The sequence below is a fragment of the Microtus pennsylvanicus genome, chromosome 6 (genome assembly GCF_037038515.1).
Source record: "Microtus pennsylvanicus isolate mMicPen1 chromosome 6, mMicPen1.hap1, whole genome shotgun sequence".
In the NCBI taxonomy this organism is placed as follows: Eukaryota; Metazoa; Chordata; class Mammalia; order Rodentia; family Cricetidae; genus Microtus; species Microtus pennsylvanicus.
In genome coordinates, this window is record NC_134584.1 from 3,039,575 (window position 1) to 3,055,326 (window position 15,752).

The window sequence follows — 15,752 nt, forward strand, 5'->3', positions numbered from 1 at the left end:
CGCTGAGGCCCTATTGGTGGTAGTTGCTGGAGGAAGGAGGAGTCATTTTCATGTAATCATGAAATCAGAGCATCACCCTCGCTGAGGCCCTATTGGTGGTAGTTGCTGGAGGAAGGAGGAGTCATTTTCATGTAATCATGAAATCAGAGCATCACCCTCCCTGAGGCCCTATTGGTGGTAGTTGCTGGAGGAAGGAGGAGTCATTTTCTTCAGTGGTGTAGCCACTGTTTAGTTGCGCATGCTCAGGTAAATAAACCCAGCATCTATGCTCATGTGATCCTAACTCACTAGGTCACAAAACAACGACATGGAAGGTTCAGTGGGAAGGGGGAGGTAAATATGATAAAAAAAAATACAGTATAGTGTCAGGGATTGAAGCTGGTAGAGTGCTTGCCTAGCATGTTAAAGTCCCTGGGTTCCATTCCTAGCACCGAACGAACTGAACATGGTTTCTCTAGTCTTATCATTCCAGCACTCGGGATGTGGAGGTGGGTAGCCAGACATTCAAGGCCAGATTCTGCTACACGGAGTTCCAGGTCAGCACTGACTAGAAACCCTGTCTAAAAAAAAAGAAAGAAAAAAAGAAAATCCCAGCCGGGCATTGGTGGCACATGCCTTTAATTCTAGCACTTGGGAGGCAGAGATCTCTCAGTTCCGAGGCCAGCTTGGTGTACAGAGTGAATTCCAGGGCATCCAGGACTAAACAGAGAAACCCCATCTCGAAAGGCCCGCCCCCACAAAGTCACAAGCAAACTTAGAATATATATGAAGTTGTTAAAAAATAAATTAATAGACGTGGTGATGCATGTCTTTAATTCCTGTACTTGATAGGTAGGGGCTGAAGGATCTTACGTAGTGAAACACTGCCTCAAAAAAGAAACAAGAAAAATTAATAAAACAGAAGGTGGGGAAAAGTAAGCTGGAGTGACTAGGTCAGTAGCTGCGCTCACGGCGGAGCCCTCCAGCGGCGGGAGGCGTGGCCTGGAGCCGGGGGCGTGGCCTGGACCCGAGGCGAGTAGGAAGCGGGAGCTGGTCGCCGCACACGCAAGCGTTACTGGTCGTGCGTGGTCACGTGAGCGCGCAGGCGCAGCTCCGCACGGCTCGCTCGCTCACACAAAGCCCAGACGCGGAGAAAATGGCGGCAGGGGTCGAAGCGGCGGCTGAAGTGGCAGCGACAGAGCCCAAAATGGAGGAAGAGAGCGGCGCGCCCTGCGTGCCGAGCGGCAACGGGGCTCCCGGCCCGAAGGGGTGAGTGTTCTAGCAGCAGTTTGCCCTCCTCTTTCCGCAGCCAGGCTTCTCCGCAGCCCCGTTAGGTGTGCTGGCCGCTTCTCTTCCCCCATGGCGGCGCGGCGTCTGCGCAGGCCTCTCCCTGCCGAGAGCCGGGGGCGGCGGAGGCCGTGACGACGACGAAGCGGAGAGCGCCTGTCGGGCCGCCCCCTGCCGTCGGCGCTTCCCTCCCGCCTGGCCGGGCGTCGGCGAGGCCTCAGGCCCGTGGCCTGCTCTTTACTCTGGGAGCGGTGATGGCGCGCAGGCTCACGCGAGCCCCAGTCCCGCGGCACCTCTCACGGGGTCGCGAGGGGCGCGCCACGGAGGCTGTGCTTTCCACCCCTCCGCGTTACAACTGTGCTGCCGGGCGGCTCTCGTCTCGGTTTCTCAGATCCGCGAAGTTAGGGGCGGGAGAGGAACGCGCCCGGTCATCACGTGTGCGAGCAGCGAACGGCGGCGGGACCGAGAAGGTGCCCGCCTGGGCCCCGTGGCGGGTTCCGAGAGCCCCGGCGCCCAACTCTGCTGTAGGAAGTGCGGGAGAATGGCCCCCGGACCCGGGCTCTGGCCCGGAGTCCTTCCGCCTCTTCCTAGCCCTTCTTCCTCTCGAGTGCGCAGTTGCTAAAAGTGGGGAGAATGATCCCTGCTTGCTCGGTGTTCGTCCGTAGCGACAGGCATAGTGTGCAGGTGAAGGCACCTCTCTCGGGCTTTCAGGGTTTCAGAAATCAGGATAGCCAGACTTCGTCGTCCCCTTTTTGGAATCCTGTTTGGGGTTTGTTAAGAGTCCTCGGTTTGTTTTGTAGGTTTATTAGCTCGACCCGGTGAGTCCCAGCTTTTAGGGAGGAGGTTGAAGCTGCAAGGCTCGGAGGAGCAAAGTCAGAAAACCTCTGCCTCTGCCTCTGTGGAACTCTGGTCACACTGATTACCATTACTTGAGAAAGTGCATAGAGAAACATTTTGGTCTCTGAATTTTGTCTGCCATCAGATTTGTAAGACTCCAGAAGCTTTAGGGTTCTGGGGGGGGGGGGGGGCTGAGAGAATTTAAACACTTGTTGATAAAGCATTTACTAAGTAATGGCTACTTTGTTACTAGAGGAAATTCAAGATCTTTTATTTTAGGGAGAATTAAACACCATTGCTTAATTGGTTCATGTCTGTGATTTCAGCATTGGGGAGGCTGAGTTCTCCAGCTACATAAGTTCAAGCAAGTTCAAGATTTGCCCAGGCTACATGAGCTTCTGTCTAAAACCAAAAATGTGTGAACGTGTGATGTTATAGCTCATTAGGAGTGCCCAGGATGCACAAGGCCCTGTGTTCCATCCCACAACACGGAGAGATTAGTCTGTCTTATTTTGTTTTGTTTTTCGAGACAGGGTTTCTCTGTAGCTTTGGAACCTGTCCTGGAACTAGCTCTGTAGACCAGGCTGGTCTTGAACTCACAGAGATCCGCCTGCCTCTGCCTCTCAACTGCTGGGATTAAAGGCGTGCGCCACCACCGCCTGGCTGAGGGATCTGTCTTTAGTTAATCCCAACACTTTACTATGGAAAGTCTCAGCCTTTGAGTGTGTTCATTTTTACTTCCCTGTTCACCCCACTTGGATCCCAGGGTCTTGAGGATGCTAGGTAAGCATTCTTTCCTTTGAGCTACACCTCCAGTCAGTCTCATGGTCACTTTTTTCAGCCTTTGCTTTAGAGATGCCTTGTAGTTTCTGATTCCCTTTCTCCTCCAATTTTTGCTGTTCCCCCATTTTTTGAGATAGATAACTGACTAGCTTTTAGAGTCTACAGTGTAGACTTTGGTAGCCTTGAATGGAATCAGCTACCACTTCTGTCTCACCTTGTAGGATTGCTGATGGCCTTATTTGAAAGGCTTTAAGAAAAGTTACAGGATGAATTGCTGTTAGAATCTTTCTAGGGGAAAAGTTGAATTTGTTTTAAAACACAGTACAGTTTTCAAATTTCCCACTATCCATTTATTTTCAAATAGATATCTTGTGACTGAGTCATTTGACAAAACTGTGTGTGCCTAGGAAGTTTGATATAACCTTTGTTGGAAAGAACCTGAGTGGTCTGAGACTGGCTTAATGGAGAATACTTGAGAAAGTGGCAGCACCTAAAACACCTTTGTATTGGAAAACTGTTTTGTTTTAATTTCGTGTGTGTATGTTACAAAATTCTTACGGTAAAACTTTAAAAGAATAGAGGAGTGCCTCCCCACTTTTTGGCTAGGAATCGAACCTGGATCTTCATGCTTATAAGGTAAGCACATTGCCTACTGAACCTTCTCACTAACTGGTTTTTGTTTTTTATTAAAAATATGTGAGCCACACAGTGGTGGCACACTCCTTTAATTTTAGTACTCTGGAAGCAGAGGCAAGTAGATCTCTGAGTTTGAGGCCTACCTGGTCAACAAAGTGAGTTCCAGGACAGCCCACAGAGAAACTGTATCTTGAAAAAAGAAAAGGGGAAAAAATATTACATGAGTGAATGTTTTATCTGCATGCTTGTTTATATACTACATGCTTACAGTGCCCATGGAAGCCAGAAGAGAGCATCAGATCTCCTGGAACTAGCGCTGTAGCATGAGCTGCGGGCTGCGTTCCTGCCACCCAGCTCCCGGCTGCCTGCATGGCTAGCTTATGCCCCGAAATAACAACACACAAATTGTATTCTTTTAAACACTGCTTGGCCCATTATATCTAGCATCTTCTCAGCTAACTCTCGCACCTGGACTAGCCCATTTCTAATAATGTGTGTAGCACCCCAAGGTGCGCTTACCGGGAAGATTCTAGCCTAAGTCCATCCTGGGTCGGAGCTTCATCGTGTCTGCCCTAGAGAGGAGAGCTATCGAGTCTGAGCTCACTTCCTCTTCCAGCATTCTATTCTGTTTATTCCACCTGCCTATGTTCTAACCTATGAGGGCCAAGCAGTTTCTTTATTTTTTAACCAATGACCTTCCTCCATCATAGAGCTACAGCAATTATTAGCTTGTGGGTGCTGGAACTTAAATCCAGGTCTTCTGGAAGAACAGCTAGTATTCCTTTTTTGTTTTTCGAGGCTTTTTAAAAAATATTTATTTATGCCTCCGTGTATGCCTGCAGGCCAGAAGAGGTCACCAGATCTCATTACAGATTGTTATGAGTCACCATGTGGGTGCTGGGAATTGAACTCAGGACCTTTGGAAGAGGCCCCAAGACTGTTTCTCCATACAGCTTTGGAGCTTGTCCTGGTACTAGCTCTGTAAACCAGGCTGGCCTTGGACTCAAAGAGATCCGCCTGCTTCTGCCTCCCAGTGCTGGGATTAAAGGCGTCTGCCCCAGCTCTAATAGTACAAAGCTAGTATTAACAACTGAGCCATCCATCTCTCCAGTCCATTTATTTAGTTTTTGATGGTAGAGACCATCGATAGCATCCTGCATGCTAAGCAGACACTCCACCCTGAGCTACATACTAAATGAGAAGAAGCCTTTTTTTTTTTTTTTTTTTTTTGGTTTTTCGAGACAGGGTTTCTCTGTAGCTTTGGAGCCTGTCCTGGAACTAGCTCTTGTAGACCAGGCCTGCCTCTGCCTCCCGAGTGCTGGGATTAAAGGTGTGTGCCACCACCGCCCAGCGCCTATTTATTTATTTATTTATTTATTTATTTATTTATTTATTTGGTTTTTCGAGGCAGGGTTTCTATGGTTTTGGAGCCTGTCCTGGAACTAGCTCTTGTAGACCAGGCTGTCCTCGAACTCCCAAAGATCCGCCTGCCTCTGCCTCCCAAGTGCTGGGATTAAAGGCGTGCGCCACCATCGCCCGGCGCCTTTTTATTTTTTAAGTGTTAATGTGTATGCATGAAGGTGAGTGCCAGTGCTTTGAGGCAGGAAGAGGGTGTCAGGAAGTTGGGAGCTATGGGTGCTCTTTAATCACTGAGCCATTGTTGGGGTTTTTTGAGACAGCATTTCACCCTGTAGATCAGGTTGGCCTTGAATTCTGCTGCTTCCTTCTGAGTGCTGTGATGATAGATGTGTACCATCATGCCCTGCTCTGTTTGCTGTACTTTGAAAGTTGATTGTATACTTGGTGAAAAGGATTTTTGAGGTGCATTAGGACTGTTAGCTCAAGATTAGAATAGGAGGCTCTGTATTTGAGTGTGTGTTGTCAGAGCTTTGCTGTTACTTTGCCCTTTGGTTTTTTTTGTTTGTTTGTTTTTTGTTTTTTCATTGCTAGGGAGACAGATGCCGCCTGCAAATATAGACTTGCTTTTACCATTTTCCCCCCTTCCTTAAGGGTTTCCCAAATGGGCTCTCATATTACTCTTTTTGCAATATTAGAGTTAAAGCTGACTTGTCCCTTTGGTAGTTGTAGTGGAATCAGTGTTTAGCTATTTTCTGTGATGGACACTGGTTGGAATTTTTTCCAAATCCCCCAAGTGGATGCAGTGCTGAAAGTCTAGGAGGAAATAGGTTTCTTTTTTAACACCTCTCAAAATTATTATTGGTGTGCTGTGTTCTGACTCTTGAATACTTGTAACTTGGTAGTTGTCTCCACTTAAAACGAGTATTATTCAGACTCTAGCTCGTAATTGCCTATAGAACTTGTCCTTACATATTTTGTTGTACTTAACATATATAACAACTTACTTTTGCTCCTTTTTTTATAGGAATAGAGACAGTTTGCTTGTTTTTGTTGTTGAGACAGGTTCTCACAGTTGGTCATGTTGGCTTCAAACTAAGATCCACCTTCAGGTGCCATCCCAGTACTGGCTGGGCAGAGACTATTTATTTGCAAAGAGAAACATTGCTGGACTAGTGAGCTGGGAAGAAAATATTCTCAAAAGACCCAAACTGCTTTTGTTATGCTGTCTTTGTGTGTTTTCTTTTTCCTTTGGTTTTGGGGTTTTGTTGTTGTTGTTGTTTTTTGAGACAGGAGTCTTTGACTGTCCTGTCCTGAAACTTTGTAGACCAGGGTGGCTTGGAACTCAAAGAGATCGACCTGGCTTGTTTTGTTTTTAAGGCAAGATCTTAAGCATCTCTGGCCTTCTGCCCCTGCTTCCTAGATGCTGAGCATAGGGGTGCATACTACCACACATCCTTCTTGTTGATCCTCACAGCAAGCCTGTGTTCTATTATGGATACAGGCTATATATAGGTTTGCTAGCTAGTAAAGAGCCACACTGGAAATGGGCTGAATTATGTGGTCCATTAAGTGGATAATCTGTAGCTAGAAGAATGTTCCATTAAGAGCTCAGAATTTAAAAGACTTCTGTGAAGATTGATTTATGAAAGAGTTTGTTTTCAAGAGGGGAACATGGATTCTTGTCTCCGAAGATGTGATCAGAATTTCAGGGTATTGAGATTTATTTTTCTCCCAAACTATACTCTTCTCTTGATTGAGAAATTCCAAAAATAGTATGAGTAATAATTATGCATAGCAGTGTCATAAGACATAAGAGATGTCAGGGAGACAAAGGCACAGAAATTGTTAGCTCAAGATTAGATTAGGAGGCTCAGTAGTTGAATGTGCACTGTCAGAGTTTTGCCATTACTTTGTCCTTTGATTTTTTTTTTCCAAGTGGGTGCAAATGGGTTTTGTTGTGGGTTTTTGTTTGTTTTGTTTTGTTTTTGGTACTCATACAAACCAGGCTGGCCTGAAACTCAGAAATTCACCTCAGTCCTGGGATTAAAGGTATGTGCTACCATCCACGCAGGTCTTGAGACTGTTTTAGTGTACTGAATAAAGTAGTCCTTTGTGGTTTATATAAATTTATATAAAGGCACTCAATCTCTTTTTTCATGTTTTCTTTATTATTTATTTTGTGTACAGTGTTCTGTCTGCATGTACACCTGCAGGCCAGAAGAGGAAACCAGATGTCATTACAGATGGTTGTGAGCCACCATATGGTTGCTGGGAATTGAACTCAGGATCTTTGGAAGAGCCATCTCTCCAGCCCTGAAGGCACTCAATCTTTAAACAGCTGTTAATATAATGTCTTGAAAGATAATTAACATATATTAGGCCTTAGCAATATATTATGAGATATAATAATTTATTAAGACTATTAGAAAAGATTATTTTATTGTACTTGTTTAGAATTTTGAGTAAATGGGTGCTAGAATCTAGTTTTCTTTGGCAATTTGGTATTGAGAGCCAGTTAGGTAAAGAACTTATTAGCTGCCTTAGGTAGATCTGTCTGTTATGTCTGCAGGTTCTTTGAAAGATTACAGATTTGTTAGTTTTTGTTAAAGTTAAAAGTCAAACTACTGGCATATGTTGGATAGTTTTAAAATGAGAAGAAAGTGTAAAGTTTAACACAGTTTAACAGTAGTTCCAGTGCTCAATAGGTAGAACCAAGAGCTATGTATCATCTTCTCATTCTCTTTCTCCTTGTCCTGGGACTGAACCTAGGGTCTTGTGCTTGCTAGATAAGTGTTCTGTTCTTGAGTTAAATCACTAACTCTACTTTGCTTTTTGTTTTTTTCTGGTTTTTCAAGACAGGGTTTCTCTGTAGCTTTGGAGCCTATCCTGGAACTAGCTCTTGTAGACCAGGCTGGCCTCCAACTCACAGAGATCCGCCTGCCTCTGCCTTGTGAGTGCTGGGATCAGAGGTGCTGGCGGAGACAGTTCGTTCCCACTGCTCAGACTGGCAAGGTTCCGGCTGGCAGCTTGTGTCTTTCTCTTCTGCAAGGCTACATGGCTTCTCACTGACGCCACCTGCTCTCTGTCTGTATCTTCAGCCTTGTTATATTCTGTTAAATCATTGGCTGAAAGCAGCCTCTTTATTCATTAACCAGTAAAAGCAACATGTATACAGAAGGACTTTACACGCCACCACCATCTGGCAGCAGAGTTTGTTGTTGTTGTTTTCTGAGGCAGGATCTCATATAAACCAGCCTGGCCTCAACTCACAAAGATCATATCTCTGCCTCCTTGTTCTGGGGTTAAGAGTATGTGCAGCCAGGGCTGGTTTACTCATTTTTCAGAGCAGATATTTTTAATTTTGAAGATCATTTTATCAATTTTGCTTTTTCAGATTGACATCCATTATGAGTTAATTTTGTATATGGACAGAGTTTATAAGTGAAACTTTTATATGAAGCTTGTAAACTAAATTTTTTGTTGCTGTTGTTTTGTGGATTTTTATTTTGTTTTGAGGCAGGGTTTCTCTGTAGCCCTGGCTGCCTTGTAACTTACTCTGTAGACCAGGTTGGCCTCTGATCCAGAGATCTACCTGCTTCTGCTGGGATTAAAAGTGTGTGCCATCATAGCCCAGCTGAATTTTAATTTTCTTGAATACTGTTTTTATTACCCAAACAGTTAACTGAGGCTACAAAATAGATATAATCTTGAATTGTCTTTTTAAAATTGAAGATTCTTTTTGCTGCAGGTACTTTATTTATCAGTCTCATTTTCAGTATCTTCCAGATTTAGAATATTTATGCCTACAAAGGATCAGCAAGATGACTCAGACACAGTGGTTAAAAACATGGTGAAAGTAGAAAACCGACTCCTAATAGTTGCCTCCTCACCACATGCTTTTTATACAGCATGTATACTCATACATACAATAATTAAGAAAAAACAAAAAATTCTGTCTATAAGTCAGCACTCAGGTGGCAGAGTTCAAATCCAACCTGGTGTTCAAACCCAGTTCCTGGTCATACAAGGCTCCATAGTGAGACCTTGTCTCAAAAACAAACCAAAAAAATTCTATAAATATGTATTTATTTTCTGCTTAAGAGGGGCGGTTTCAGTATCAAGCATTATAGATCTGGATTTTTTTTAATAATTTTTTTTTTTACTTTGAGACAGGGTTTCTTTTTATAGCCCTGGCTATCTTGAAACTTACTCTGTAGACCAGTCTGGCCTTGAACGCAGAGAGCCAACTGGCTCTGCCTCCTGAATGCTGGGATTAAAGAGGTGTGTGCCACCACTGCCCAGCACTTACTAATGTTTTTTTTTAATGTAAACCTTTGAATATTTGGAATCTAAAAGAAAGTTATATTTTAATACATTTCTATCCATAGATCCTTTGGTGGATGGTGACAGGTGAATTGATGTATAATTTAAAAACTTTTGTTTTGCTAAGAAACATTTAGAGATGCATTGGCAGATTGTGTTATGTTTGGCAGTATTGTGTTAGGTGATGCATGTGTGCCCCCCCCCCCCATGTCTGGGGAGTTGGCCTCATGCCCTCCTTCTGTGTTATGCAGCATAAAGAACCATACCTAAGCCTAGGATACTAGGATAGCACTCTTTTCTTGAGCCTGGGTTCATGTATGTGTGTATATATATATATATATATATATATATATATATATATATATATATATATATATATATTATACAATATTCTGTCTGTGTGTATGTCTACAGGCCACCAGACCCCGTTACAGATGGTTGTGAGCCACCATGTGGTTGCTGGGAATTGAACTCAGGACCTTTGGAAGAGCAGGCAATGCTCTTAATCTCTGAGCCATCTCTCCAGTCCCCGAGCCTGGGTTCTTGATAGGTGGGTTTGTTCTCATGTAACTGAGACTGACCCTGACGCCTTTTTCTAGATGTTGGGATTACAGGCATGTACTACTGCCATTGTGTATGTGTGGGTGGGGGGGACGACTAGGCTGTAAGGCATGCATAATTGCAAATATCTGCTCTGTGGAGACCTGCATTTGGAATGATCCAAATCAGAACCAGAATTGGCCTCGTGTCGCACATAACTGTGTGGGATTATAAACTTGGTACTATAGATAGTGACTTTTCCTTGTACTAACATAGAAACTTTTTCTCTTGAATTCAGTGAAGGAGAACGACCTACACAGAATGAGAAGAGGAAGGAGAAAAACATAAAAAGAGGAGGCAATCGCTTTGAGCCATACACCAATCCAACTAAAAGATACAGAGCCTTCATCACCAACATACCTTTTGATGTGAAATGGCAGTCACTTAAAGACCTGGTTAAAGAGAAAGGTAAAGGCACTGGTGATGGAGTAGGGTAAGAAGGTTGCTGTGCCATCCTCTGGCTGATCTGATTTGGTTTGTTTTTTGTTTTGTTTTTGTTAGTGGAAGCTGCTCTAGGAAGACCATGTGTTCTGTTCAGGGTTAGAGCTACCCCTAGGTCCCCCACCCTTTTTTTGTGTTCATGCCCACGTGTTAAATAGGGTGATTTATATGGTCCCTTGACCTATATGATTTTACTGGCTTAATATGGTTATTGGGACTTCAGTTAGGGTTGAGGGGAGTGTTACTATGTTAAGGACAATTACCAGAATCTTCACATTATTTTGTTTGTTTTGTGTGTGTGTGTGTGTGTGTGTGTGTGTGTTTTAATTCTATCTTTTAAGTTTATTAAAAGTCTGGCTAAGAGATAGTTTTAAATTCTGTGGGTTTCCTAGGGTCAAATTTTGGTGCCTGGAATGTCTCTTGCTCAGATTCTAAACTCTGCAACGGGATCTTCTGCTTTAACTTAAGCTCTTCTCCTCTGAAGTCAGAGATGGACAGTAGGAGAGCTCAGATCATCTGTGCATGTGGTCCATGAGAGTATATGGTATCCTGGCCCCAGGCATCCAAATCAGTCCTGGCCTAAGACAGGTCAAGTAACCAAGGGCCTCTGCCACCTGGAGGTCCCAGGGGGCCGCCTTGCCTCTGCACATTGGTACATCGCCCTCTCCTGCACTGTTTGCTCTTGTCCTCCTTTCCTTCATGATTCTTAGCCCTGGAGTGGCTCTCAGGACTGAAGAGATTGCAGGGTAGGGTACCATGAGCTCCTGTTCTCACCCAAGGGAACCTAGGATCAAATCACCCTTAATGGAGTCTCTTTGAAGGACTGAAGGGAATTGGTTTTCTGGAACATTCATAATGAAGAGAGATTTGAGCTTGATTTGTCGAATGATTAATTTCTAGTGAGAAGATGCCACTTGGAAGGCCCTTTGGTGTGTGTACTGGTGCCCCTGCATTGAGTTTTGAAACTGAGTGGCCACAGCCATCATTATTCCATTACTTACTTGACCTTAACATGAAAGAAGCACTAGGCACTGTGAACCTTCACAGTCACATGTGCTGCTCCCATGTGGTATTTCTCAGATAAACAGATGAAAAAATATTTTGGTGTGAGATTTGTTCCTGCCTTGATCAGCCAAATCATTTCTGCCAATCCTCCTAGAGCAAGAGTGGAGTGTCTTTGTCTGAAGGGAGTGTCATGTGGCATCCCAGATACAGTGTTCTTGGTTCTTTGGGACTGCTGCTTTAACACAAGCTTAGAATTTCTGTATAGCACAGTTGGATCTCATTCGAATTAGTTTTCGGGATAAACCCAAATTTGTGTTCTTGTGATTTGGTTGAGCCACTGAATTGCTAATAAGGTATAGTAGTTCCAAGAACCAGGAATGTGGCTTTGAAAATGCAATTGTTAGAGTTTTGTATGAGATTGCAGGCCAAACTACTTTTTCATTTTTAGGAGTGTGTGAACCAGTTTTGGGACATGATGGATAAAGTAGGTACATTTTTTTACTGCTTTATCATTCAGTAATTCAGTTTTGGAAGCCATGAAGCTGGTAGCAGCAGCAGACATGACGTTTCTGGATGTAGAAGCTGTTCACCTCAATTTACTATTTTGTCCTGTATTAAGTGTGGAGCCAGCCTGGTGGTTTACTTGGATCCTTCCAAACTGGTTCTCATATTCCCCTGGCATACTGCCACGGATGCGGGTGCTCCTCCCTCTCAGTGTACTTTTTGGTGGTGTAACTCAGAATTACAGGTGTGCAGTAAATCTTGTTTTTATTGAATGTTAAAATGTTCTTGTTTAGCCCTCCCCTGTACAGGTTAAACGGATTACTCTTCTAAGTAATTAACAGTATAGGATTGGGAATAAAGTGATTCATAGGAGAAAGGTTAATTTTTCTATAGCAACATTGAGGTTTAGTGTGCGAAGTTTAAAGACATGTACTATATTTACATATGTATGGCTTCTTAAATGTTCTTGTTTTCATTATGAGATTTAAAGGCTTTTATTTCTGTTTGATTTTTAAAATATGTTACTAGTTTATCTGTTCTTCCTTGTCTCTCTTTTTTTCCTGAAATGGTCTTACTGTGTAACTGGCTGTCTTGGAACTCATTGTGTGGACCACAATAGCCTCTGTGGAGACCATAGAGCTCCAAATGCCTCTGCCTCCAGAGTACTGGGATTAAAGATTAATTTAATGTGTTGTCAGAGAGTCCTGTGTTTTTGGAAAGTTTAAGTAGCAGATAGACGTACTTAAACCCTAAAAGGATTTGTTTCATAGTAACCATAGCTGAACAGATCACAGAGATATGAGCTGGTGTAATCAAAGCAGTTTTTCTAATCTGCAGCCTACCCTGAGACTCTGTCCTTCTGGAATAAGAGGAATAAATTAGTTGTCTTCACCTCCAGTCTCTGTCATTGCAAGTATATTTAATTTTTACCTGTTTAGCAGCATTTTAGGGTAGTCTGTTAATGATCGGGTAAAAACCTGGTCAGTACACTTTCCCCTTGGAAAGTGACACAAAACTTGTTTGGTGCTGTGGTGAAATCAGTATTGCTCATTTTTAAGACAAGATTCATGGAGAATGTTTTTTGTTTTTCTCTGAGCTATGCAGCTGTTTTGCTCAACTCCTATCAATGAAGGTCCTGGGTAAAGATACTGTTTTTTTTTTTTTGTTTTTGTTTTTCGAGACAGGGTTTCTCTGTGGCTTTGGAGCCTGTCCTGGAACTAGCTCTGTAGACCAGGCTGGTCTCGAACTCACAGAGATCCGCCTGCCTCTGCCTCCCGAGTGCTGGGATTAAAGGCGTGCGCCACCACCGCCCGGCCTCAAAGATACTGTTTTTGTACCTTACTCTTTGCTTGAATACCTGCTTCCTGCTCCAGGGTGTCCCAGAAGAACAACATAAAGGTTTATTTGACCTTTTTTTTTTTTTTAAGACAGTTTCTCATATATCCTAGGTTGCTTTGGACAAGTACTGTGGTGACAGATGGCTTCCATAACTTGAGCATCCCTTTTTAATGGAGGCATTACAAGTAATAAATGTTTGTGGCACCAGAGAGTTCTTGGTTTGAAAATACAATTGGGAACCATTTTTACATGAGTTTAAAATAGAGGTTAAAGAACTATGTTTGAAAGAACTTTCATTGTCCGTAGCTACTCAGAAAATGGGATATTGTCTTAAAAGTATTTCACTGTTAGGATTGGGTACCAGAATAAAGATTTCTTTTAAACAAAAGGTGATTTATCTTTATTTATTTTTCCATCTTAAAATAATGTTGTCTGCCTGGTGATGATGGCTCCCATCTTTAATTCCAGCACTTTGGAGGCAGAGGCAGGTGGATCTCTTGAGTTTGAGGCCAGTATGGTTTACAGATCCGAATTCCAGGGCAGCCAGGGTTACATAGAGAAACCCTGTCTTAAAAAAATACACAAAGCCGGGCGGTGGTGGCGCACGCCTTTAATCCCAGCACTCGGGAGGCAGAGGCAGGCGGATCTCTGTGAGTTCGAGACCAGCCTGGTCTACAGAGCTAGTTCCAGGACAGGCTCCAAAACCACAGAGAAACCCTGTCTCGAAAAACCAAAAAAAAAAAAAATACACAAAATAATAATACTAATGTCTTAAGTTAACTGGAGGAGCACTTAAAATCTTCAGAATGAAGACAGTTGGGTTGTTGGGCTTCTTGTTTCCTGGTCTGCCTAGTGAGCTAGCAGTGTGGAGTTGGGGCAGCTGCCACTCAGGCAGGACTCAGCTGCACTGTTGAATTAACAGGGTGCTCAGTTTGAGGAAGAAAGCGAGTGATATAGTTTACTCTCAAATCCTAGTTTAACAGCAGTCAGTTTAATTTGTATAAACAAAGATTTCTTTAAGCTTTTAATCCATCTGTTATTATTTAATGATCATCACTTTGAGTAAATTTCAGATTGCTGCTGACATAAAACTGAGGCCCAGAGGGCATGTAGTCCAATAGAAAGTCTTTCCTGGTTCTCTGCAATAATTTTCATTGTGGGTTGTTGAGGCAAAGCTGCTTTCAATTTCAGTCAAGTCCCTGCCCAATGCTCTTTTTTATATTTTCCTGATGGAAATTGAGCTGTTATTTAAGTACTGCTTGGTCCCCAGCAGTGTGGAGCTTTCCTCCGCTTGTTATTGTAGGTAGTAGACAGTTTGTGCTTATCACCATGTTCTTGGCTCAGTCATCGCATTGTTGTAGAGAATGGTTTCCCATATTTGAAGTTGTCTCCTTTTTTTCTTTTTTGAGACAAGGCTTTTCTGTTAGACCAGACAGGCCTTGAGATCTACCTCCCTCCAAGGGCTAAAAGCATGTTCCCAGCTAAAGTTGTCTTTATGAAATGTATCTTTAATCTGTGCGATTTTCCCTTAGATTGACTGAATGATTGATACTAAGAAAGCATGCTCAACAGTGTGTCTTGGTTTTTTATATACACACTTCTCCCCCCACCTTTTTTCCTTTTTTTTCTTTTTTTGGAAAAAGTATTCACATAGGGTGGCACACCCCTGTAGTCCCAGCACGTGGGAGGTGAATGCAGAAGGATTGAGAATTTATAGGCATGAGACCCTGTCCCAAAAAACAGCACAAAGATTGGCTCTTGAATCCCCACAACTAAAATACAGTAATTTCACTGGTCCTATAAGGAGATGGCAGAATCCTTAGAAGCTTACAAGCTGCAGAGGCAAAAAAATGAGATTTTGCCATAATCAAGGTGGGAGGCAAGGACTAACCTACCTAAGGTTGTCCTCTGACCTCCACAGAGGTGCCATGGAACACCCAACTCACACTAGTGTGTGCGTATGTACACAAACACATAAAAAGATTCCAAGAAAGTTGAAAGGTCCTAGGTCCAATCCCTAGATTGGACAATCATACACACATGTATTTTCTTCAGGAAAACTTTGGTTTCTGTATTCTCATTTTTTTTTTTAATTTAGATACTTTGACATTTAAAGCTGCAGTAGATTTGTCTACCCTTGGGATTCTGTGAGTTCTGTCCAAGTTGGTGATCAAGGAGCTGTAGCATCTGCTGCTACCTTGACTTACCTCCTGACTCTTTAGCTGACAAATTCTGCTTTATAGTCTTGTGGCTAAGGTGTACTGACTACACAAAACAAATATTTGACATACTAGATAGGACAAAGAGGCTGTTGTCTTTGGGGGGAGGGGATAGTTCAAGACAGGGTTTCTCTGTGTATCTCTGGCTGTCCTGGAACTCACTCTGTAGACCAGGCTGGCTCCAAACTCACAGAGCTCTGCCTGCTTTTGCCTCCCTAAATGCTGGGATTAAAGGTGTATGCCACCACCGACTGGCTTCTATTGTCTTTTTAAAAGCTTTCATGATTGCCTTCCTCTAGAGAAGTGAGAATTACAAGCAGGAGTAACCACATGAAGTCTCTTGTGGTATCCAGATTGGTATATTACAAACTTGCTGATGGTGCCCCAGTTTAGGAATACTTATTTCTGACACACAGAGAAAACATTTCTAAGAGGGAGATT

At 43.1% G+C, this 15,752-nt stretch overlaps 1 protein-coding gene across 2 annotated transcripts in view; it reads left to right on the plus strand.

Annotated features, from left to right (window-relative positions):
* Positions 1 to 1,084: 1,084 nt before the first annotated feature.
* Positions 1,085 to 15,752, plus strand: part of Hnrnpm (heterogeneous nuclear ribonucleoprotein M) — a 46,937-nt gene continuing 32,269 nt past the window's right edge. The window contains exons 1-2 of one of the 2 annotated variants that reach the window (XM_075975656.1): positions 1,085 to 1,248; positions 10,043 to 10,212. In XM_075975656.1, coding sequence (XP_075831771.1) covers positions 1,136 to 1,248; positions 10,043 to 10,212 — 283 coding nt within the window. In that variant the 5' untranslated portion in view covers positions 1,085 to 1,135. The remainder of the gene's footprint in view (positions 1,249 to 10,042; positions 10,213 to 15,752) is intronic. The other variant, XM_075975655.1, reaches the window with a different exon arrangement.